The sequence below is a fragment of the Budorcas taxicolor genome, chromosome 19 (assembly GCF_023091745.1).
Source record: "Budorcas taxicolor isolate Tak-1 chromosome 19, Takin1.1, whole genome shotgun sequence".
NCBI lineage: Eukaryota > Metazoa > Chordata > Mammalia > Artiodactyla > Bovidae > Budorcas > Budorcas taxicolor.
Window position 1 is genome coordinate 39,749,391 of NC_068928.1, and position 21,719 is coordinate 39,771,109.

At 56.5% G+C, this 21,719-nt stretch overlaps 3 protein-coding genes across 4 annotated transcripts; 2 read left to right on the top strand and 1 right to left on the bottom strand.

Moving 5' to 3' along the window:
- Positions 1 to 680: 680 nt before the first annotated feature.
- TCAP (titin-cap) lies at positions 681 to 1,918 on the top strand. Its single transcript, XM_052657300.1, has 2 exons — positions 681 to 839; positions 1,066 to 1,918. Exons 1-2 carry the CDS (start codon positions 730 to 732, stop codon positions 1,457 to 1,459), a joined length of 504 nt encoding a protein of 167 aa, XP_052513260.1. The 5' UTR covers positions 681 to 729; the 3' UTR covers positions 1,460 to 1,918.
- Positions 1,919 to 3,586: 1,668 nt separating this feature from the next.
- On the top strand, positions 3,587 to 5,573 carry PNMT (phenylethanolamine N-methyltransferase). The gene is made up of 3 exons (XM_052657298.1): positions 3,587 to 3,916; positions 4,718 to 4,925; positions 5,049 to 5,573. Exons 1-3 carry the CDS (start codon positions 3,715 to 3,717, stop codon positions 5,488 to 5,490), a joined length of 852 nt encoding a protein of 283 aa, XP_052513258.1. The 5' UTR covers positions 3,587 to 3,714; the 3' UTR covers positions 5,491 to 5,573.
- Positions 5,574 to 6,174: 601 nt separating this feature from the next.
- On the bottom strand, positions 6,175 to 20,077 carry PGAP3 (post-GPI attachment to proteins phospholipase 3). Of its 2 annotated transcripts, XM_052657296.1 has the most exons (8): positions 19,861 to 20,077; positions 18,572 to 18,669; positions 17,619 to 17,771; positions 9,619 to 9,681; positions 8,925 to 8,986; positions 8,452 to 8,588; positions 7,986 to 8,187; positions 6,175 to 7,836 (listed from the first exon to the last, which is right to left on the bottom strand). In XM_052657296.1, exons 1-8 carry the CDS (start codon positions 20,039 to 20,041, stop codon positions 7,773 to 7,775), a joined length of 960 nt encoding a protein of 319 aa, XP_052513256.1. In that variant the 5' UTR covers positions 20,042 to 20,077; the 3' UTR covers positions 6,175 to 7,772. The 2 variants fall into 2 exon arrangements, with proteins under 2 accessions (XP_052513256.1, XP_052513257.1); XM_052657297.1 differs by lacking the exon at positions 17,619 to 17,771.
- Positions 20,078 to 21,719: the final 1,642 nt, after the last annotated feature.

Here is a 21,719-nt window from a genome sequence, read left to right on the forward strand (position 1 = left end):
TTGGGGGCTGGAGCCAGAACTGGCTGCCACCCACTGGAACCGCTGGAGTCCCATCTCACCCCAGCTGAGGAGTGGGGTAGAGTCAGGGGCCGCCTCCCTCCTCGTTCGTGTCCAGGATCCCAGGGGTGGAATTAACTTCTGATGCCCCTGCCGGTGAGGTGGTGGCAGTTGGGAGCCAGGCCTTTGGGGGCAGACGCCTGAGGAACGGCACTGTCCCTTTTGGGGGGGGGGGGGCACGGTCCGGGGGGTGATGTGCCCTTGAGCCCAGGCAGAGGAGAGCAGCGGGGACAGGACCTGACGGCCTGGTACAGCGCCCAGAGGGGCCCTTGGTTCCTACTGTTTCCCACTCTGTTTACAGACAAGTCCTCCCTGGGCGAGGGGAAGGGGTGGGGCAGACGGCAAGTGCCAGGGTGGCACGAGGCTGGGCATGTGCCTGGTCACGGGTAGTGTCTTGAGGAGTGTCAGACACCTGGAGGTGTCACTCTGGGGACCCCTGCCCCCACGGGAGCATCTTGATCTCTTCAGAAGCTGACCCCTGACCTGGGGGCAGCCAGAATCCGGGTACCCCCCCAGCCCCGCCCTGGGCTCAGAGTCCCCCATCAGTGAGTCTTGGCTCTGCTTATAGCATCTGACGCCAGAGGGGCTGAAAATAGCCCCTGAAAGAGGGGGAGGAGGGGGCTATTTAAAGGGCCTGGGAGGAGGAGAGCCCAGAGGGAGTGAGCAGCCATCATGGCCACTTCAGAGCTGAGCTGCCAGCTGTCGGAGGAGAACTGTGAGCGCCGAGAGGCCTTCTGGGCGGAGTGGAAGGATCTGACACTGTCCACAAGGCCTGAGGAGGGGTGAGTGCTGGCCAGTCAGGAGTGCCCTATCCTCTCCCTCAGAGCACCCTTCCTGAGACTCATGAGACCCGAGCACAAAGCCTGAGGGGTTCTGGGGGTGGGGGCCAGGAGGGTGCCTGCTGGGGAAAGTGGAGTCGCCCCTCCAGCAGCCCCAGGGAGCTCTGTCGCGGTGAGTGGCGGGCAGTAGCTCTCAGGGGCTGAGTGTCCCTCCGCTTCCCCTTCCCAGTTGCTCCCTGCATGAGGAGGATGCCCAGCGCCATGAGACCTACCACCAGCAGGGGCAGTGCCAGGCGCTGGTGCAGCGTTCACCCTGGCTGGTGATGCGGATGGGCATCCTGGGCCGTGGGCTGCAGGAATACCAGCTGCCCTACCAGCGGGTGCTGCCTCTGCCCATCTTCACTCCCGCCAAGGTGGGTGCCACCAAGGAGGAGCGCGAGGAGACACCCATCCAGCTGCAGGAGCTGCTGGCACTGGAAACAGCCCTGGGAGGCCAGTGTGTGGACCGCCAGGACGTGGCCGAGATCACCAAGCAGCTGCCTCCCGTGGTGCCTGTCAGCAAGCCCGGCACCCTTCGTCGCTCCCTGTCTCGCTCCATGTCTCAGGAAGCACAGAGAGGCTGAGAGGGACTGTGACTTGGGCTCCACTGTGCCTGCCCTGGGCTGGGCCCTTCCTGGCTAGGACCATGGAGGGGAGCTGCTGGTCACGGATGCTTCGTAGTTTGCCCAGAGTTGGGGGCTAGGGGAGGAGGGAGCCAGAGGCCAGGATGCCTGGATCTCCTGAGTTCCCGGAGGGAGGGGAGCGGACGATGGGCACAAAAGGAGAAGAGCTGGGGGCCAGCACAGCCAAGTACCCCCAGCCCTAGGAGGAAGGGCAGAAGAAGCTGATGAGGGCAAGAGGTTCCTGAGAGGAGTAACCCCAGTCCAGATTTCAGCTTCAGAAAAGGATGAAGAAAAACTGTAAGAGGATCTGGAGTGCTCTGGGAAGGAGACTGGAGGGAGGGGGACGTGAAGAGGGCAGAGGCAGGGTGGAGCCCCCAGCACCCTCTGTTAGTGCTGCAATAAATGCTCAATCACGTGCCAGAGTTTCGTCTCTTTCCTTGTGGTTGAGGGGCCCACCCGTTGGTGTCCCCCCCAATGCTCACTTCTGGGAACAGGCCCTGCATCTCAGCTAAATATGGCAGAATTAGTGGGTCACCCCATGCTTGAGGGGAGGGGCTGTAGGGACAGAGCTGTAAACAGGGTGGCTATCTGCCTAGTCCCCCTGACTGCCGTGAGCCCTGGCCTCTGCCTCTAGTCCTCTGGCACTGTGCAGTGCCCAGGAGGCCAGTTGGCATCCAGGGTTTATTGAAATGATCTCATGGAGAATAAGGAGGGGGCTGGCACCAGGACTGTCAGCTGTGCCAGGGTGTGGATGGGGTCAGTGACCCCAGGTCTCTTGGTTCTGAATCCAGACAGAATCAGTCCTTGGCTGGGGTCAGGTGGTCCACCGTCCCTGGCCTGGGAGCCCAAGGTGGGTTGTTGCGGGTAGGGTGAGTGTGTAGGGGTCAGGTTCCTGTCTGTGACCTCTGCAGCTGTTGCAGTAACTCGTGCCCCAACCTGGCTGCCCGGCCTAACTAGAAGACACTTTCTCTTGGACAAGGTGTGGGGGCGGGTGGCTCGGAGGAGGCCTGGGCCCCTTCTTGGCAGGGACTGGTAGCCCACCCAGGGTGGAGAGGCACTGGACTTGGTCGGGGGGGTCCCACTCCAGGAGGACCGTGGAGATGGCCTCTGCAGAATCTACTTCCTATTTGGGGGGATAGGAGGGGAGAACCTGGGACCTTGACAGTCTGATGCCTGGAGTGCCAAGCAGTCTGCAGGCCTGGCCTGGTCCTGCTCCCCCAGAGGGGGCTGGAGTTTGGGCTGTGAGATGAGAGGGGTCAGACTCCAGACCAGGCGACACACCTAATCCCTTGGCGTCCGAGGCTGGGCTCGTGTCCCCTGGGAGCCTTGGCAGCCTGGAGAATGCACCCTGCGCCCTTCCGTCCTCACCTGGGCCCCTCGCCCTAGACGTGTCGGGAACATCCTGAGCCTTCCGCGAGATACGGCTGGAAGCCCGCAGGGCCTGCAGGGGAGGCCGGGCTGTTCCCTCCGCTGCGTGCATTAGCCCCACTCCCCTATCATCACTGCCATCTGACGGGCGGGGTTGGAGTTCTACTGTGCAGCTCCAGGGCTACCGAGACCGTGGGGGAGGCCAGAACGGACTGTCCTCTCTGGAGTCAGGGTGGGGAACAGGGCGGGGGTGGGATGGGATGGGAATTCTAGAGAACGCTGGGACGGAAGAGAGGCCTGGAGGAGGGGAGCTGGGGGAGCCTTACTAAGAAAGGGGGTGGATGTTGGACAGGGTGTCCCGGAGATGGGGAGCCTGGCGGGGGACCGGGCCCTTGGTGGAGAGCGCTGGGAGCTGGGAACTGGGGAGAGGGCTAATTTGAACCCTGGCAAAAGAGAAGGGAAGGGATGCCAGGCAAAAGGGGTGAATGCGGGACTGGAGAAGAGCGACGTGGAGGTGCTGGGACTGGCGGCTGCGGGGGTCTATGGAGTCTGGGGGTAGGAAGCTGAGGGGTAGGGCTGGTCTTGGAGGGGAGGGGAGGCAAAGAGTGGAGGGCAGCTGGGAGCAATGGTGGAGCAGGGGCGGGGACGGATGCTCCCCTCCATCCCACCCCCGTGCGTCTGCTTCTGGGACATTAAAGGAGATGGATGGGATAGGGAAGACGCAGCGCCTGGCCCCAGGCAGCTCATCGCTCAGCCGCCGCCCCCGCACCGGAGGGGCCAGGGCGGGCGGGCGGGGGTCGGGCCGCAGATAAAGGCGAGCGGGGCACAAGGGCGGCCACCGCAGCAGCATGAGCGGGACAGACCGGAGTCAGGCGGCGGGCGCGGTGCCCGACTCAGACCCGGGCCTGGCGGCGATCGCCTCGGCCTACCAGCGCTTTGAGCCCCGCGCCTACCTCCGCAACAACTACGCGCCCCCGAGGGGGGACCTGAGTTGCCCCGACGGCGTCGGGCCTTGGAAGCTGCGCTGCTTGGCTCAGACCTTCGCCACCGGTGAGCGCGGGGGAAACGAGACAAAAAGTCATCAGGGAACCAGAGGGGCAGCACGCGAGAGCCCAAGGTCAAATTAAGAGGTGAAATAGAAGAGGAAGAGGAGCAGGAACCCTCACGTGAGAGGAGGGAGATGAGGAGAGGGGTTCGGAGCTGAGAACACTCAGAACTGAGAGGAGAGGTGGGGAAGGCGGAACGCTGGGGGCAGGCAGAGGAGAGGCGGGAGGAGAGGCGCTGCCAGGCATCTGAGTTTCCCCCAACTTAATCCTCACTGGTAGGCATAGTTTATGGTTGCGGAACCTGAGTCTCAGAAAGGTTAAGTTCATTTCCCAAGGTAAGTCAGCCGACGCTGGAGCCAGGACTCAGCCCCTGGTCCGTCTAACTCCAGAGCTAAGGCTTTTTCCACATAGAGACTCAACACCAGAAGGCAACGGCACCCCACTCCAGTACTCTTGCCTGGAAAATCCCACGGGCGGAGGAGCCTGGTGGGCTGCAGTTCATGGGGTCGCTAAGAGTTGGACACTACTGAGCGACTTCCCTTTCACTTTTCACTTTCATGCTTTGGAGAAGGAAATGGCAACCCACTCCAGTTTTCTTGCCTGGAGAATCCCAGGGAAAAGGGAGCCTGGTGGGCTGCCGTCTATGGGGTCGCACAGAGTCGGACACGACGGAAGCAACTTAGCAGCACCACCACCACCAGGAGAAGGAACAGAGAGAAGCGGGGAAGAAGCAGGAAAGGGAGGCAGTGACTGAGGCTGGGGGCTGCAGGCCTAGCACCAGGGCCCGCTTCCTCTGCCCACCCAGGTGAGGTGTCTGGCTGCACCCTCATTGACATCGGTTCAGGCCCCACTATATACCAGCTGCTCAGCGCCTGTGCCCACTTTGAGGACATCACTATGACAGATTTCCTGGAGGTGAACCGCCAGGAGCTGAGGCTCTGGCTGCAAGAAGAGCCTGGGGCTTTCGACTGGAGCGTGTACAGCCAGCATGTCTGTCTCATCGAGGGCAAGGGGTAAGGGCTGAGGGGTGAGGGTTGGGTAGGGGGTTTCCCGGGAGTGGCTGGTGGGAGCCAACAGAGAACTGAGTGTGGGGGGCCGGAACCCTGGTCCTGACCCTGCCTTCTGCCCCCAAACAGGGAATCCTGGCAGGAGAAGGAGCGCCAGCTGCGAGCCAGGGTAAAGAGGATCCTGCCCATCGATGTGCACCAGCCCCAGCCCCTGGGCGCTGGAGGCCTGGCACCCCTGCCTGCCGATGCCCTGGTCTCTGCCTTCTGCCTGGAGGCTGTGAGTCCAGACCTGGCCAGCTTCCAGCGGGCCCTGGATCACATCACCACACTGCTGAGGCCTGGGGGGCACCTCCTCCTCATCGGGGCCCTGGAGGAATCATGGTACCTGGCTGGGGAGGCCACGCTGGCAGTGGTGCCCGTGCGCGAGGAGGAGGTGAGGGAGGCCCTGGTGCGGAGCGGCTATGAGGTGCGGGATCTGCGCACCTACACCATGCCTGCTCACCTTCGGACGGGTGTAGACGATGTCAAGGGCATCTTCTTCACCTGGGCCCAGAAGAAGGTGGGGGTGTGAGGCCCCTGTGCACGCAGGGCCAATGGCCCTCACCTGCCTAGATTCCCTGTTGTCTGAGGTGGCCTCTAATAAAGAAATAAGTCCCTGTCAGTTGGTGTAAGTGCCGTCTGTGGCTCTCCAGGGAAGGGTTCTGACTTGTGTTGTGGGGGTATGGGAGGCATCGGCCCTGGCCTTCCCCCCCCGGAAGCTTCCAGAAAGGTTAGTTTCTGTACACTCATTCTTTCCGAACTAAGGAAGGCCGGGGTCACAGGGAGCTCCTTCAGCATCTGCCGTGTGCCCCGCACCTGCTAGGTCCCTTCCATCCTCGCACTCAGCAGTACCCTACTTGCAGGTGAAGCTCAGAAAAGTTAAGAACCAATAAACAGTAGTGGAGCTTAGTGGAACCCAGAAGGGGAGGCAGATGTAAGTGGCACCTGTGGCCAGTGGAGCTTCCATCCAGTCCCAAAGACACAGCGATGGCAGGGGAGAAAAACAGGCACCAGCTCCTTCCTCCAGCCCCCAGGGTAAGTGGGACAGGAGCTCCATCCATATCTGCTGTTGCCCTGGATCTAGTTCCTGCCATCCCCACACCCATGTTCCTAGCTGGAGACCCCTCTGCCCCTCTGCTGCCTCCAGCCAGCCCTGTCTTCTTCCCTCCAGCCCATCCTACTCACACAAATGAGATCGAAAAGAGCAGGCGAGGCTGAGAATTGGTTTATTAAGAATGTCCCTTGCCACCCTCCTCACCTTAAAATAGTTCTTAGTATCAAAAGAAGTTAACACAGGCTGCCCAAGTCCCTGAGGTTGGAGTCCTAGCTCAGCGCCCTTACTCCCAGGGAGGGGAAGAGGAGCAGACTCCCTGCTCCAATCAGAGACGGCCGTGGGATGGAAAGTTTCTGGAGCTCCATGTTCTATCCGTGTGGAGCAGGAATGTGCTATGGCTGCTGGCAACTGGCAGGGGTCACCTTTGCCACAGCGTAGGCACAGCACTGCCCCTGCCTGCTTCTGGCAAGATCAGAGAGTAGACCCAGCCGAGGTCTTCTCCCCTCTGCCCCCAGATTGCCCCTTACCCAGCCCCTGCCCTGGGTCAGGAACCGGCAAAGGGGCTTAGCAGGCAGAACACTGGGGTAGGGATGGCGAACCATGTCTAGGCAAGGAGGATCCCCATTTTCCTTCCTCCCTCTGCCTCCCAAGGGGCTGATTCTGGGGGTGATCTTGAGTTGTGTGGGAGCCCTATGAGGTTTGTAAAGAGAGAGGAGTGCAAAAGAAAGGAACACATAAACACACATGCAACCTGGACACCCTTACCCCTGCCAGATCTGAGGACATCCTGGCTCTCTGCCTGGCCTGGGCTGTGTGCAGAGCTGGTGTTCAGTCAGTGGTTGGCCACATGATTTGATCCTGCCCACCCCCCCACTCACACTCCCTTGCACTCACGTTCAGTCTCTGCACATTCCCCTAACCCACACTAACCCGCCTGTCCCCCAACACACACACTTCAAAACCACTCACACACATCCGCACTGCAACAAGGCCAATGCTCACCACCCCACCCGCATCTCACACACCCCAGATCTCCAGATCTGTGCCCACCACCCCATCAACCTACACACTTGGTCTCCCTCACACACTCATGTGTGGGCTCCCAACCAGAACAGCAGCTCAGGGGCCAGAGGGATTCCTGTCCTACACTCTCTGGGGTCCTGGCTCCAAAGAGGGAGTGCGGTGAGGCCTCCCAGGGGTCTGACTGGAGTAAGTCTGAGTGAGACTGCTCCCCAATCCCAACAGCTTATTGCTTCTAGATCCCATGAAAAGATCTGCTGGGAAACTTGGGCAGCTGAAGAGCAAGCATCTAGTGCCACCTAGCGGTGCCCTGAGGAGGGCACAGGGGTAACAGAAGGGACCTCACTGTATCCCCAAAGGCCGTGGTACCTGGTCTCCCAGCTAGACAGAGGGTTCTGGGAACCACCCCGGCAGTGAGGAGATGTGAGGAGAAGGCTGACAGGGAGGGAGAGACAGCCTCCTCTCGGTGGAGCTAAGAACACAGTTTCAGTCCATTTCAGCTCCAGGGACCAGAGGGGTTGCCCATTTTCTAGCCCAGGTCTGCTGGGAGGCCAAGGCCTGTGGGGGTCATGTGGGGGTGAGCAAGGGGTGGGCAGGTTACATGATTCTGGGCCCACACCCTTCATGTCCAAGTTCAAGATGCTGAAAGAAAAACAAATCATCTCAAGGACTTCGGGGAAGAAGGGGAGCCAGCAGGGATGGACAGGATTCTCAAGAGGGCAGATCTGCTTCCAGGGCCTTCAGTCCAGCTTGACCTTGGCCTCTGACTCCTTCAGCAGGTAGAGGCTGTCATCTTCCAGGAAGCTGTGGGCGGAGGGGGGAGCCCACTCAGGCAAGGCACAGCTCTGAGAGCGTCCCCTGGGGGCGGGGGCGGGTGGTGCAGGCAAGCTGGCTGGGTGGGTGGGAGGCAGAGGCACAGAGGAGGTGAGTGCTGGGCAGGGAGAGGCACCCACCTGAAGAAGAGGACGTGAACCGGGATGGTGCTGATGTGCCAGATGGCGTGGGCATCCAGGACCCAGAAGAGAGGCGGGAAGTCCAGCAGCTCGAGCAGGGACAGCCCCTGCAGCAGCAGGACCACCGCCACGCACTTGTGCACATGCGGCAGCCGCTGGTTCCGCAGGCACCAGGCCAGCCACCACGCCGCGTTCAGCAGGCCTGGGCACGGGCGGCGGTGGGGAGAGGCTCACTCCCTGGCCTCCTTCTCTCCTCCCCAAGTCTCCCCTCTGTGACCCCAGGGCCACCCTCAGGAGCCTCCCCCCCGAACCGCCCCTCTCCCCCACCCCCAAATTCTTCCCTCTTCCTTCACCCTAAGGGTCTCTCTAGCACCTCCTTCTCTGGTGGGCACCAATGCCCACCTCCACCCCGAGGCAGCAGTTCCGCAGACGGCCCCGCCCTCCCAGAGAGCCCGTCGCGCCTCACCGATCGCCACGTTGGCCGCCATGTTGTAGCCGTAGTCGAAGCGGATGAGACTCAGGTAGGAGACGTGCGCCGTCAGCATGAGCAGCAGGAGGGCCCGGAAGGCACTGGCCACGGCCGGGCGCTGCAGCCCCACGGTCCTGCCCCGCCACCCAGAGCTGCTCAGACTGAGTGGCCGGTCCCCACGGCAGCATGCCCTGAAGCACCCCCTCACCCCAGCAGCCATGCAGGGGAGCCAGGCCAGCAGGGCAGGCTTCCAATCCCCGAGGGGCAGCCTGTGACCTTGTGCTATATAGCTCCTTGGAAAGAGCCAGGGCCCCCCATCCCATCACGGAGTCCCCTCCAGATCCATCTGGATGCTATGTGCATGCGTGGTGAAAGCCCTGGAACAGCAACCCCAGCAGGCGGCGAGACTGGTGACCACTTTCCGCCCCCATGGCCCGATTTTGCCCCCAGAGCAGCCAAGACGGGCTCACCTGACACAGCACAGATAGATGGAGTGCAGGATGACAGTGGAGGCACAGAAGTAGTCCATTTTCTGAGGGCAAGGAGAGCTGGATGAGGGGCCAGTGTGAGGGCAGTAGGCCGTGGACAAGGCTTCATGGAAGGCAGGGCCCGGAGAAGACCCACCAGGGATGGGGGTGGCAGAGAGCCAGCCAGAGTCGACTGTGGGAGTCCCAGGTCTATGGCCAGTGGGGACGTCTCATGTTCCTTTCCTCTATCGCTGTTTTATGTCTGAATTCAATAGACTAACCCTTGTATTCACATTATACAATTAAAAAAAAAAATGTACTCAGCAGCAAGGGTTTAGAGGTGTGCCGGCCAAGACTCCAGAATGGAAGAGCGTGTGCAGACTTCAGAGTGCAGTCTGGGTTCAACAGCTGTGGGCTCGAGTCTGGACTGCCCCCCCCTTCACTGGCTGCGGGATCCTGGGCAAGTGATCTCACCTGTCAAAGGCTCAGCTGCCGCATCAGTTAAGAAGAGCCAGTGATCACACCTGCCTCACAAGGGTCAAGTGAGGCTCAAGTGCACTAACAGGCTGAAAAGGCTCTGCACAAAGCAAGTGTCCTGTGAACCCGGTCAGGAGAACTAAGAGCCAGGGCTGCCCCACCGCTGTCCCTGGTCCTCCGGGACTGTCCCCAGCAGAAGATGGAGTGGGAGGGCGCTCACCTCTGTGAGGTCGGTGTCCCTGGTGTGGAAGACTGTGGACCAGAACCAAGCATTGAGGGAGACCTGAGGAGAGAGGCACCCAGTGAGAATGGCAACCAGAGGCGGGGAAAACCCCCCCGGGGAAGGGGAGCTGAGAAACAACATGCTTCCCTGGGTCCTGAACAAACCCATGCCCCTCCACCCCACCCAGTCTGGGTCCCTCAGACTCAATCTTCCCACCCCTGAACTCCCCCAAGGCTGCGACGCTGCAGCCTCCACAGGTTCCGGCCTGGCCTGGGAACCAGTTCCGGCAGTCAAGTTCCCTGGTTACTCAATGGCTAAGACAACAGCCCCCGGGGAACCTCACCTCCTCCCCCAACTGGCAGGTGATGACAGCCCCACCCGGGCCAGGGGAGCCAGTGACCTCAGCCTCTGGGGGCGGGAATGAAGTGGGTGGGGTGGAGGGGCTTGAGCCAGCTTGGGGTGTGTCTGGAGCAAGCAAGCAAGGGAGGGAGATCAAGCAGATCCCACTGGGCCCAAGTCTCTGAGGAGGAAGCCCAGCCTTCCCCTGGCTGGGCCGGCCCAACCCGCCAGGCCAGTGGCTGCTGCTTGGATCTGGGAGGAGCAGAGGAGCAGGGCTGGAGGGGCTGTGGTGGGCAAGGGCCCAAGGGACTGCTGGAGGCCTTTCTCCTGGAAATTAACTGCAAGGAGAGAGTACAAATCATCTGGCAAATAAGCCCTCACTCTCGTGGAGTTGGTGGTGGCATTTTTTTTTCAGGGACTGCTGAAACCCAACTTACTGAAAGAAGGGTGGGCTGGGGTGGAGACACACAACACTGGGCTGGGTGAGAGGGCTGGGAAAACAGTCAAAAGAAGAGACGGCCAAGGTCTGGCCTGGAAGGCCCTAGGGGTGGGGAGGGATGCACTAGGGTGGTACAGGCCTGCCAGGGATGGGTAAAGGCCAGGAGCTGCTCACTTGGGTCCAGTGTACCAGGAAAACTGACCAGGCAGGGGACAAAGGGAGCAGGGAAAAAAACCACTCTCCTCCTGGTATGCAGCAGGAAGGTTAGGTGGTAGGATGAGTTCCCTAACACAGGCTGGAGGGGGCTTGTGAGGAAATGGGGAGAGCAATGGAGTGGAGGCCTAAGCTCTACTGCAAAGAGGCTCAAGCCTGGAAATCTCTAGAGGCTCAGGGGGCCTGGTGAAGCCTTCTGGCCTGGGTTCAGGGCTGACTCTTGCAGCTTCTGCTCCTCATGACCTGGGCACAGGCCCTGCCCTTCTGGGCCCAAGCTCCCCCGTGGGACAAATCAGGGGGCGCCCAAAGTGATCCTTTGTTCCCTTTCCAACCCTGATGTCAGGTGATTAATCCAGGTCTTCTGAGGACAGCCATCCTGTCCCATCCCTGGAGACTGGACCCCTTCCCCAGAGACAGTAATGGGCGCTGGTCTGGAGGCTGGAAAATGGAACAGGATGAAGTCCTTCCTCAGACTCTGCTTCTGCCAAGTCTGTGATGCTCGGGTCAGAGTAGGGAGAGAAGCAGGCTCAGTGCTGGAGACGGGGCCCAGGTGATCACGTGGGCCAGGTCTCCTGGGCAGGCCAGGCACAGGGACATCCTTGGGGAGGGAAGTGGCCCTGAAAGCCAACGTGACAGGGAGGCAGAGGGGAAGGCAGCAGGCAATGGCAGCCAGCCAGGTCTCCTTGTCACCCATGGCAGGAAGGGGGAGGTAACAGGCAGACTAAGTGGCCTGGAGGGTTGTGGGGGAACGCACAGGGCTAGGGCTTCGCTCTATGGGACAGGGATTGGGGTTGTTTTCGCTCTATGGGACAGGGATTGGGGTTGTTAGGTCCCCTGTCCAACTGCCTCCCCGGGGTGCCTTCCACTTACAGAGACCACCTGAAGCCTGGACTCTGCACCCTGAAAAGTCCCCTTTCCCCTGGGGAGTATCTCATTATGGGGGGCTCCTCTTCTGACCCTCTCCTCAGACTTGGGAGATAGTGTCATTAAGAGTGCAGGCCCTAGGGCCAGACTGCCAGGGTTCAAATCCTGCCTCTGCATTTCCTGTGTGTCCTTGGGCAAGTTATTTAGCCTTGTTGGGCCTCAGTTTTCTCATCTGTAAAATGGGAATAATCATAGTAATGATAAGGATTTAACCAACAAAACAAGTACAATGTACAGCACAGTGCTCAGGACAGGGTTAAACATTAGGACTTATTTCTTCCTACCTTGCTGACCAGCGTAGGATTCTCACACCCCTTCACAGAACCAAGGCCAAAGAGCCCAAGTCTGTCTCCCACTCTCCTTGGTGGCCAGGGAAGTCTAGTCTGAGAAAGGGTGGTCTCTCCAAATCTGCCTTGGCCCAGCCACAGTTCCAGGCTGGGGGCAGGATGTCTGGAGCCTCCATCATGAGATGGACTCTGGGTTCAAATTCTGTCTCAGCCCCTAAACAGCTGTGTGATCTTGAGCAAATAATAGCTTCTCTGAGCCTTAGTTGCCTCACGTACAAAACAGGGTTCAGAATAGCACCTGCTGCGTAAGAGGGTCCTGAGGATGATGTCTGCAAGATACCAGGCACAACAAAACCATTCAGTACGTGGTGGCTATTCCTGGGCCTGGCACACAATAGGTAGCCCAGAAATATCTGTTTCCTTCATCATGTCCAGGGACTGACCACCACCACTGCCCTTCCTCAAAGGTCACAATGTTCCAGGGAAAACCACGGAGCCCCAGGGTCTCTTGGTCCCAGAACACAGACGCCGCAGCTATAGGAAGAGCCCCCTCTGAGCCCCTTTCTCCCTGCTCCTGAGCAACCCTCCCAGGATGCACTGAAACGAGATTACTTCGCTTCACTCAGAGTTTGTCATTAAGGCTCAAGTTTAGGAACAGAAGGATGTGAAGGACGGGAGGGCCCAAGTGTATGGCTGCTCCCAGGCTCCTCGGCCAAGCCTGAGTAGAATGGGGGAGCCGGGGGTGGGGGGTGGTAACTGGCCAATCAGACAGGCCGGGAGGGCCATGGGCGCCAAGAACTTTGCATAAATACTGAGGAAAGGGGGAGGCCAGGGGCAGGGTGCCCAGGAGGGCGGAACTGGAGGGGACACGGCAGGCTGGGTGGAGGAGAGCAGGAGGCTGCTTCAGTCTGTTGGAAAATAAGAAAATTGAGACAAAAATATCACAGCCGTGAAACTGGTTGGATGCCAAGTGAGCCAGATCTGTCAAGAATTCGACCCCAGTGCTAAGCCCCAGTGCTCGGGGCTGTCATTGACACCACCGCAGTGGGGACAAGTGGGTCTTTAAATAGCTCGCTGTCTCAGAAGTGGGGGAGGCAGAATGTTAAATATGATGCCTGCTGCCATCCTGCCCCCCTCTCCCAGAGGCCTCAGGCAGGGCAAGCCAGCCCCAGTTCACTCCTGAGAGAGAAGTGGGCAAGAAGTGGATGGAGACGGGAGGAGGGGGACTTTTTCCACCATCAGAAAGGATTCCTTGATTTCCTGCCATTGCCTGTTCCACTGGCGCTTGTCTGACCGTAGGGACGTCCTTCCGGAAGTCTAGCCATCATTCTGCTGTCTCTTCTCCCAGTTTCCTCAGCAGAGGTGGGGTACAGTTAGTCCCCACCACCGTAAATCACCCTGAAGAGACAGTCTGGCCTTTCCTGGCACCCCATCCTCACACTACCCCAAGGACCTTTCCTTGTTGGATGAAGGGACAGAGAACCGGTTTAGGCTCGTAGCTTTGGCAGCGAGCAGGGGCCCCCAGTTCCATGAAGTCAAAGGTCTGTGGTGGGCTCCTCCAAAGCCTGGCTGCTGCCCAGCCCAAGTCCAGGTCTAAATGTCAAGGCAAGGGTTGACTTCTTACGCCAAAGCTTTGTCAGCACTGCTAAGTGCCGGAGAAAAAGCCGCAGAGACCCCTCCCCCTCCCCAAGACCTCACCTGGAGCAGGTTGGGGGGCCTTCCCACCCCAACTCACTAAAAATCAGGAGCCCCAGTCACTCCAGAAAACCCAGCCTACAACAAAGTCCACAGTCACAACCTCCATACAGCTTGGGATTTTTCTCTCTTGCAAATGCACACAGGACTAAAGATTGAGGGTAAAATCCACACTGGATCATCAAAGAGAGTGTGGGCACTGAGACTCTGTCCCTCGAGGGCCTCTTGGTGGCACGAAGAGGGGGCCGCATGTCCTCAGGGTGTCCTAAGACACAGGCCGTAGGTATCTGTCCTCTCCCAACCTGGTATCACCTGTCATGCTGGACTGCAGGACACACCTGGGAGGTATGATCCTCACCAAGACGGAAGCTGAGCAGCAGATGCCAGTGAGACGAAAGACCCCAGAATCAGGCGGGATCAAAGTGAGAGCTGTGAAGTTACCACCGGCCTCTGGCACATGTTATGAAGATGAAGGCAGGAACTCTCTGAGGTCCCCTCAGACCAGCGTGTCTACCCAAGGAGGCTCTGAGTTTGGTTCAGACAGTTCAGGCAGCACTGTCCTGTGATAACAGGGGCAGGGATGAGGGGGCAGTAAGGGCAGGCATCCGTGTCCCTGGAAGATGCCAAGGGAAAGGGGACAAGTGAACTCTCCTCAGTTTTCCCACCTTTCCTGTTTGCATTCAGTTCAGTTCACTTGCTCAGTCGTGTCCAACTCTTTGCGACCCCATGAACCACAGCACGCCAGGCCTCCCTGTCCATCACCAGCTCCCAGAGTCCACCCAAACCCATGTCCATCGAGTCAGTGACGCCATCCAACCCTCTCATCCTCATCCTCTGTCGTCCCCTTCTCCTCCTGCCCCCAATCCCTCCCAGCATCAGAGTCTTTTCAAATGAGTCAGCTCTTCCCATCAAGTGGCCAAAATATTGGCGTTTCAGCTTCAACATCAGTCCTTCCAATAACACCCAGGACTGATCCCTTTTAGGAGGGACTGGCTGGATCTCCTTGCAGTCCAAGGGACTCTCAAGAGTCTTCTCCAACACCACAGTTCAAAAGCATCAATTCTTCAGTGCTCAGGTTTCTTCACAGTCCAACTCTCACATCCATACATGACCACTGGAAAAACCCTAGCCTTGACTAGACAGACCTTTGTTGGCAAAGTAATGTCTCTGCTTTTTAATATGCTCTCTGGGTTGGTCATAACTTTCCTTCCAAGGAGTCACCTTCTAGCCAGAACCAAATTCGCTTCTCTGCGTGAGGCCAAAAACGGAGTGGTGGCTCTGTCCCACTTAGTGACAGGCTGGGATGATGCCAGGCCCCAGTCTACACAAGAATTCTGGCCCCTCAGTCCGGCACTCAGAGCCCTCTCTGCTCCCTCTTAACTCCCTCGTCTGCCCTTCAGCCAGCCACAGCAGTCAGGCTGACCTTCCCAAGGATGCTGGTCCAGGCCCCACACTGACCAGCTTCTGCACGTTCACTCCTGCTGGGCCCCCAGCTCAGGAGGTGGGAATCCAACGTCCTCTCCCCTCTGGGCACATGTCTAAGCCTGACCAGGCCTACAGATCCCGTAGAAGGAGATGCAGGCTCCCCTCCTCCCTGCGCTTCCCTGAGAGACTCTTCCACCCAGACGAAGTGGTCTCCACCTCATAGATCGCTAGACTCGCTCCCTGAGCCCTCTTCGCCTCGGCCTCTATCCTGCCTCCCAGACTGGCCGGACCTGCACCTCCCACTCAGCTTAGCTCCTTGGGATGGGGGCTTCAGCCACCACAAGCACGAACCCCTGTCTCTACCCACAGCAGATACCCAGCAAACATGCAGCAGCACACGTGGAGACAGCCCAGAGGGGTAGGTGCTCAGGCCCAGACAGCCCTGGGGGCCAGCCTGTCTGCACTAGTCACCACCCTGTGAGCTGATAACTTTGGGTATGTTTCCCCGCTCTGAGCCTTCCACAGGGCTTGCAGTGGTATCATGAGGATTAAATGAGAAAATATACATACAGAACTTAGGACCATGCCCATCTTGTGATCTGAGTTCTATAACTGATAAAGATTATGAATGGAAAGTATTAGGGAGGAGCACCATTTCCCAGAGGTTCCACAGCCTCCTTCTGGCCCTCCTTCTAGTCCCCATCTCTGAAGTCCAAGGTTTGGCCTAGACTTCCGGCCCCTGACATGATCAGCTTCCCCAAGGTCCGCAGAGACCTTCAGTCTCATCCTATTTGACTGAGGCAGAATTCAGGAGAATGGCCGACTCCTTCCTATCCCTGTCCCAGGGCTCCCCCGACCACACGATGGCCTTGTGGTCTTCCACCTGCCCCTCTGGGCACTCCTTCTGTCTGCATTGCTGGTTCCTCCTCCCCTATTCAGCTGTTAAGTTTTGGGGTTTCTCAGGTCTCCATCCAAGATCCCTTCTCTTCTCACCAAGCTCCCCCCGGTGATGACATCCACACTTAGTTTCTATCACTGTCTTCTAAGCAGAACCACAGGACTTGTCCTTGATTTCTCACTTCTCATCTTAGGTCGCCTCACAGCCAAGGTGGTGTAAGAGTGTAAACTCTGGAGCCAGATGCCAGGCCAAACCCTGGCTCCTGGGGCAGGTAATTTAAACTTTCCAGTCCTTGGTTTCCTTGATGTAAACTGAGGACAATAATACTCCCTACCTCATAAGCTTTTTACAGGATTGACAAGGTTAATATTTATAAAATGCTTAGAATGATACCTGGCACAGACTAAGAGCTGTGTATGGGTTTGTTAAAGAAACACATGAAAAAATTTTAATGTTACCTCCAAAACATAGCTCAAACACACTTCTCTTTAATGCCCCTTCTTCCCCAGACCTGTGCCACTTCTCTAGCCTAGCTACTGTGCCCTACACGAAAATTACCAAATAGGCCCTGCATCCACTCCTGCCCCCTCCAACCTGGCCTCTACACAGAGGCCAGAACGGCAAATGTATTCACGAAGCTCCTTCTCTGCAGCCCTCATTGCTTCCTGAGGTTTTGGGAGTCAAGATCTAAAGTGTTACTATGCCTGCAGGCTCTCCACCTCTATCCATCTCCAGGCTCCAGCTGCTGCCCACCCGCTCGCCTGCCTCACACCCCCTCCCAGCTTCCTGCCTGGTCGGCCTCCTGGCGTTCATGTCCTCAGATAACCTGCACTCTGTCCTGCCAGTGCACATTCACCCATCATTCTGATTTGACCTCACATACCCCTTCCTCACGGAAGCCTTCTTGGATTGCCCCGTACTGGTCTAGACCCCATCACACCCCCCACAGCACTGATCTAGCATTCACTGGACTTGTTCATAGCTGACCTTTTACATTCAATTGTGTACTTATGTGACTGGTACCAGAGGGTGGCGACCCATGTGTTAATATAGGCTTTTGGATCTCTCACACATAGTAGGCACTCAACACCTGAACAAATGGCTGCCTTGATGGAAGCAAGGTGAGTGAGTGGGGGCTGCTTCCCTAAGGTTTACCATGGTAGTTCTGATCCAGAGACATCCATTGCAACCTCTCATGCCCTCCCCAAGGTGATTGTGGTTCATATCTGTACCACAGTCCCTGTTGCTCATGCAGCTCCAGGCCCCAGATGCTGGCTCTTCTGACCAGCCACTCTGTGAAGCTCAGAGACCTCTCTGGATACTCAGATGGAACATACTTCAGCTTCTCCAGGGATGGTCTAAGCTCTAGATGGAGTGCTGTTGCTGCCACTGCCTCTAGGCCTCGCCTGGGGTTGACAGGGCTTTGAACCCTCCACAGGGGTCCTGGGAAAGACCTGTGGTCCCAGCATGCTCCTACCACCCATCTCCCTTCTGTGTCTGTAAACTGTCCTACTGGGTGTTTGAGCAGCTTCCTGCTTCAGGACGAGATCAAAGTCTCTTTCCTCTCTCCCTCCCTCTCAGACAGCCTGACCCAGGATCTTCTAGAAGGTGAAGGCCTGATTCAGCACCTTCCCTGCTCTCCCCAGGCTGGACCACCCCACAGCTGCAGGTTTAACCCTGGAAAATTGAGGGGAAGCGAGGTGGGTGAGAATGGGGATCTAAGGCTTCCTCTTTCTCGGATGAGGGTGTAGAACAGGAATCCTACCAGGTTACCTACCCAAGCAAAGGCCACACAGGTGGGGTACATAGGGGAGGAGGCTGGCACGGAGGTGCGGTAGCGACAGAGCATCACCAGGCTGGCTAGGCCATTGAGGAAAGAGGCCACAGCAGAAGCTGGCTCTTGGAAGCACAGGAACCGGGAGAAGGGCCACTGTAAAAGGAGCACATGGAGGGGGCCTGAGGGGCAGGCGATGCCCAGCTGGCCCCACCCACCTCTGCTTGACCTGCTGCATCCCCAGGTCCCCAGCCAGCTCCTCAGCTCTGGACCTTGGCCAAAGCCTCAGAGGCAATCCCTCTTCAGGTCAACGAGCTCCCCTGCGCTCCCTGGCTGAGAGTCATTCCTCTATCCTGGTCAGCATTCACAGCACTGGGAAGACCAGGCGGGCCAGTGCTGATGGCCTCAGTATAGTTGGTGGAAGCAGCACAGACCTGTCATCTAGAAGACACAAGAACTGATCCATCTTCTACCACTGACCACAGCCCTCTGAGCCTCACCTTACTGTGTGACAAGCTGGGGAGAATAATTCTTACCAACTGCAATAGTCTAGAATAAGATCTTATTGGATCAAAGGGTATCAGCAAGCTGAGCCTCTGTGCCTCACTGGGCAATCTGAGGGGTATTTTTATTTTAAATCCAGACCCCTACTGAAGAAGCAACAGAGAGCATACCAAGAGGACACTCTGGGAATTTGTCCTTGTAGCAAGGTGGGCATCTCAACCACTCGAAGCAGCCCAGCACCACTCCCTGAGGAGACCCCAAAACCTCCCAGATCTTGTTACCTCAAATCCAGAGGCAGGACACATTGTTCCCATCTGATAACAGGAAAACCAGCATGTTTTGAGGATAGGAAACACACACTCATCACCCCACACTTTGGCTTGCTTCAACAGCGTGATCCAACTAGAGGCATCTTACTCCCACCATATACTTAACCTGACCCTCCAGCTTACCTTGCCATGGAACTGAGGCACTTTGTGACCTTCCTGGAGGTAGAGGCCAACGGTGACCCACATACACTCATACTTACAGTCGTCCCGACAGGTCCAACCTGAAACAGATAAATATGGCCTGGTGGATTCCCCAGCACGGGGAGGCACAGAGATAGCCCGAAAGGGGCTCAAACCCAAACACAAGCCAAGAGGGCCTGCAGGTTGGAGAAAACCAGAAGAAATCTGAAAATTCTAACTTTCTGCTTGGACGGATGAGTGATGGTGCAACATACACACAAGGGAAAGGTGCGTGCATGCGTGTGTGTGTGTGTGTGTGTGTGTTAGAGTGTACAGTGAGCAAATAGAGATGTCTCTTCTTTCACTCAAGATGGAGATTTCGGCATCTGATGGACTCATCTGTGGACATGTGGGTTCACGTTTGCTCTTCCTGAATACAGGATTTGCTCTCACTCCCCAGGGAGAAACCCTTGTCATCTTAACCCCCGCCTATGAAAATGAACTTCAGGTTCTTCACTCTGACTTTGGAGGCCCCACATTGCCTTTTAAACTTTATTTCCCACGACTCCTTTTCAGGCACCCTGCACCCTGAGTAAACCAAGCTGCAGGATGTGTCCATATCTACCCAGGGCCTCCATTCTCTGTTCTTTCTGTCTGGTTAACAAAGGACAGTAAAGAGAACAAACTTGTAGTCAAACAGACCAGAACTGAAAACTCTACTCGTTACTGGCTGTGTGACTTTGAGCAGGACACCTAACCTCTCTGAGTCTCCTCATTTGTAAAAATCAGGTTAAGAGAATCAACCTCAAAGGGTTGTTGTGAAAAATAACTATTTTGACTCCTGTCACACTCTAAGTGCCCACTATGGCCACAGGCCTAAATTTAATGCATCCATCGGGAAGACCTTCCTCTCAGGAATGTCCAAGATAATCAGTGTCCCCAGCTCTTCAAAGTCAGAAATGATTCCTTCCTCCCTACATGCTATCTAATCTAAGAATCCCTGGGGGCTCGAAATGCCGTCTCCTTGCATTATGAGCCCCCAATGGCAGGACCCTGGTCTGATTTCTGTGTCATTCCAGTACTTTGTAGCCAGGCGGTAGTAAATGCCCATTTGACTGAATGAATAAAAAGTAAACGAAGCTCCTGGCTGACAGGCTATCATCACTCTGGGGCTCCACTCACTCACACCCATAATGGACCCGAGGGGAGGAACTAAGGTACATCATTACAGAGTGGCATTAGGGGGCGGGGCCAAGATCATCGGGCGGGGCCTACCGCGGGGTGTGGCTTACCTGCTAGACTCATGTAGATTGGCTGGCGGGAGCGGAAGTGCTTCAGTGCACCCCCCGAGCAGTTCCGCTCTTCGCACCGAAGCACGCAGTCGCGGTACACTGGCTCGCGGTCGCCCTGGGAGCCGCTTGCTAGCGCGGCTGCTCCAGCCAGCAGTACCAGCCGCGCAGTCCTCCCGGCCATCCTTCCACCCTGGCCCTCCGCCTGCGGAGGAGCTTAGGAGCTTTCACTTCCGGAGTAAGCGGAAGTGCCTTGTGTTCTTTCATCTGCTCTCCTCTGACGTCCACCCCAGTTTAAATACAAGTTCCCGGGTTTTTGCTTGCGCCTGCCCCGCCCCTCGCCTAGATGTTATCTGCATATAACAAGGCGACAGGGTTAGGGTAAGGGAGACACCGGATAGGTTAAGAAGCAAAATAAAGTGGTATTTTATCAACATCTGTCTTCTTTCTTCTCCAGGACCTCTTTGTTTGAGCTGGGGCTATTTTTCTGTCCCCAGTTTAATCGGATTTCCGCAGTCGTACCTGGAAGCGTCTATTTATCTTCCAACTCCACTGGCACCGCCACTCTAGTTAAAGAAATCACCATCTGTCGTCCAGGCATCCAAAGTATCCTCTTAACACATCCCCCTACTTCTGCTTACACCCCTCCAGCCCATGCTCCGTTTCCAAATATCGAAACTTGACCATATCATTCTCCTTAAAATTCTTTACTGGCTCCTACTTGCCTCAAGATAAAATCATAATTCCACAAGCCCTGCATAATCTTGACTCCTGCCTACTGATCTCCCTCACTTCTCTGCTCCAGACTTCCCTCAAGAGGCCATGACCCTTGGCTTTCCCTCGTCCCCTCGTCCATATCATTCTTACTCCTGCTGATTCTTTTAGTCTCAACTGAAACACTGCTTCTAGGAGTAATAACACCTGGAGGGAATATAACACATGGTGGTCTCTGTTCCCAGGCAAGATTGTGGGGGGACTTTGCTGTCTTGTTTACCACTCTACTGCCAGCACTAGTACAGAATTTGCCTCAGGGTAGGCCTAGCAGGAGATCGCATCTGTCATCAACAAACGGCTGAAAAAAAGAAAAAGGACAGTTGAATTGAAAGAAGCCATACTAAGACTTGCAGTTGACTTTCAGTAAAAATGAAATTCAGAAGACAATGGAGCCACATATTTAAAACGCAGAAGGAAAATTAACCGTTAAAACCTAGAGTTTGATATATAAAAATATATATGACTCAAAAATGAAGACTAATTATGTTTTCTGACAAACAGAAACAAAGAGAATTTGTCACTGCAGACCTTTAGTGAAAGGGATACTGAAAGGTATTTTTCGAATAGAAGGAACACGTCCCCCATTGGGAAGCATACGAAGGAAGGACATGATAGAGTGAAGGTGGATATATGCATAATCTAGACGACTATGGACCACACAAAGTGATAATGAGAAAGCTTTTGGGTCATTTCTTTTGAATTTTATTAAAACTGGTTTATGGCTTCCCAGGTGGCTCAGTGGTAAAGAATTGGCCTGCCAATGCAGGAGACACGGGTTTGATCTCTGGATCGGGACGATCCTCTGGAGAAGGGAATGGCCACCCACTCCAGCATTTGTGCCTGGAAAATTCCATAGACAGAGAAGCCTGGTGGACTACAGTCCATGAGGTTGCAAACAGTTGGACACGACTGAGTACACACACACACACACACAAAGGCACTTGCTAAGACCGAACATGGAGTTTTTTGGTGTTTTGTTTGTTTAAGTGAACGAACAATGTAATTCATCATAAGAATTTGGGTGCCAAAGGTGGGCTATCAAATCACCAGCATGATTCAGACTACTCTGAAATAAGAGAGATACCCTA

Bases quoted from the DNA above. Each gene is read 5' to 3' on its own strand.
- PNMT (XM_052657298.1), top strand. From the start codon at position 3,715: ATGAGCGGGACAGACCGGAGTCAGGCGGCGGGCGCGGTGCCCGACTCA. The intron at 3,917-4,717 runs GTGAGCGCGGGG...CTGCCCACCCAG, and splicing joins GGCTCAGACCTTCGCCACCG to GTGAGGTGTCTGGCTGCACC. The intron at 4,926-5,048 runs GTAAGGGCTGAG...GCCCCCAAACAG, and splicing joins TGTCTCATCGAGGGCAAGGG to GGAATCCTGGCAGGAGAAGG.
- PGAP3 (XM_052657296.1), bottom strand. From the start codon at position 20,041: ATGGCCGGGAGGACTGCGCGGCTGGTACTGCTGGCTGGAGCAGCCGCG. The intron at 17,772-18,571 runs GTAAGCTGGAGG...CTCCTTTTACAG, and splicing joins TGCCTCAGTTCCATGGCAAG to TGGCCCTTCTCCCGGTTCCT. The intron at 8,188-8,451 runs GTGAGGCGCGAC...GCCCGTGCCCAG, and splicing joins GGCGGCCAACGTGGCGATCG to GCCTGCTGAACGCGGCGTGG.
- TCAP (XM_052657300.1), top strand. From the start codon at position 730: ATGGCCACTTCAGAGCTGAGCTGCCAGCTGTCGGAGGAGAACTGTGAG. The intron at 840-1,065 runs GTGAGTGCTGGC...TCCCCTTCCCAG, and splicing joins TCCACAAGGCCTGAGGAGGG to TTGCTCCCTGCATGAGGAGG.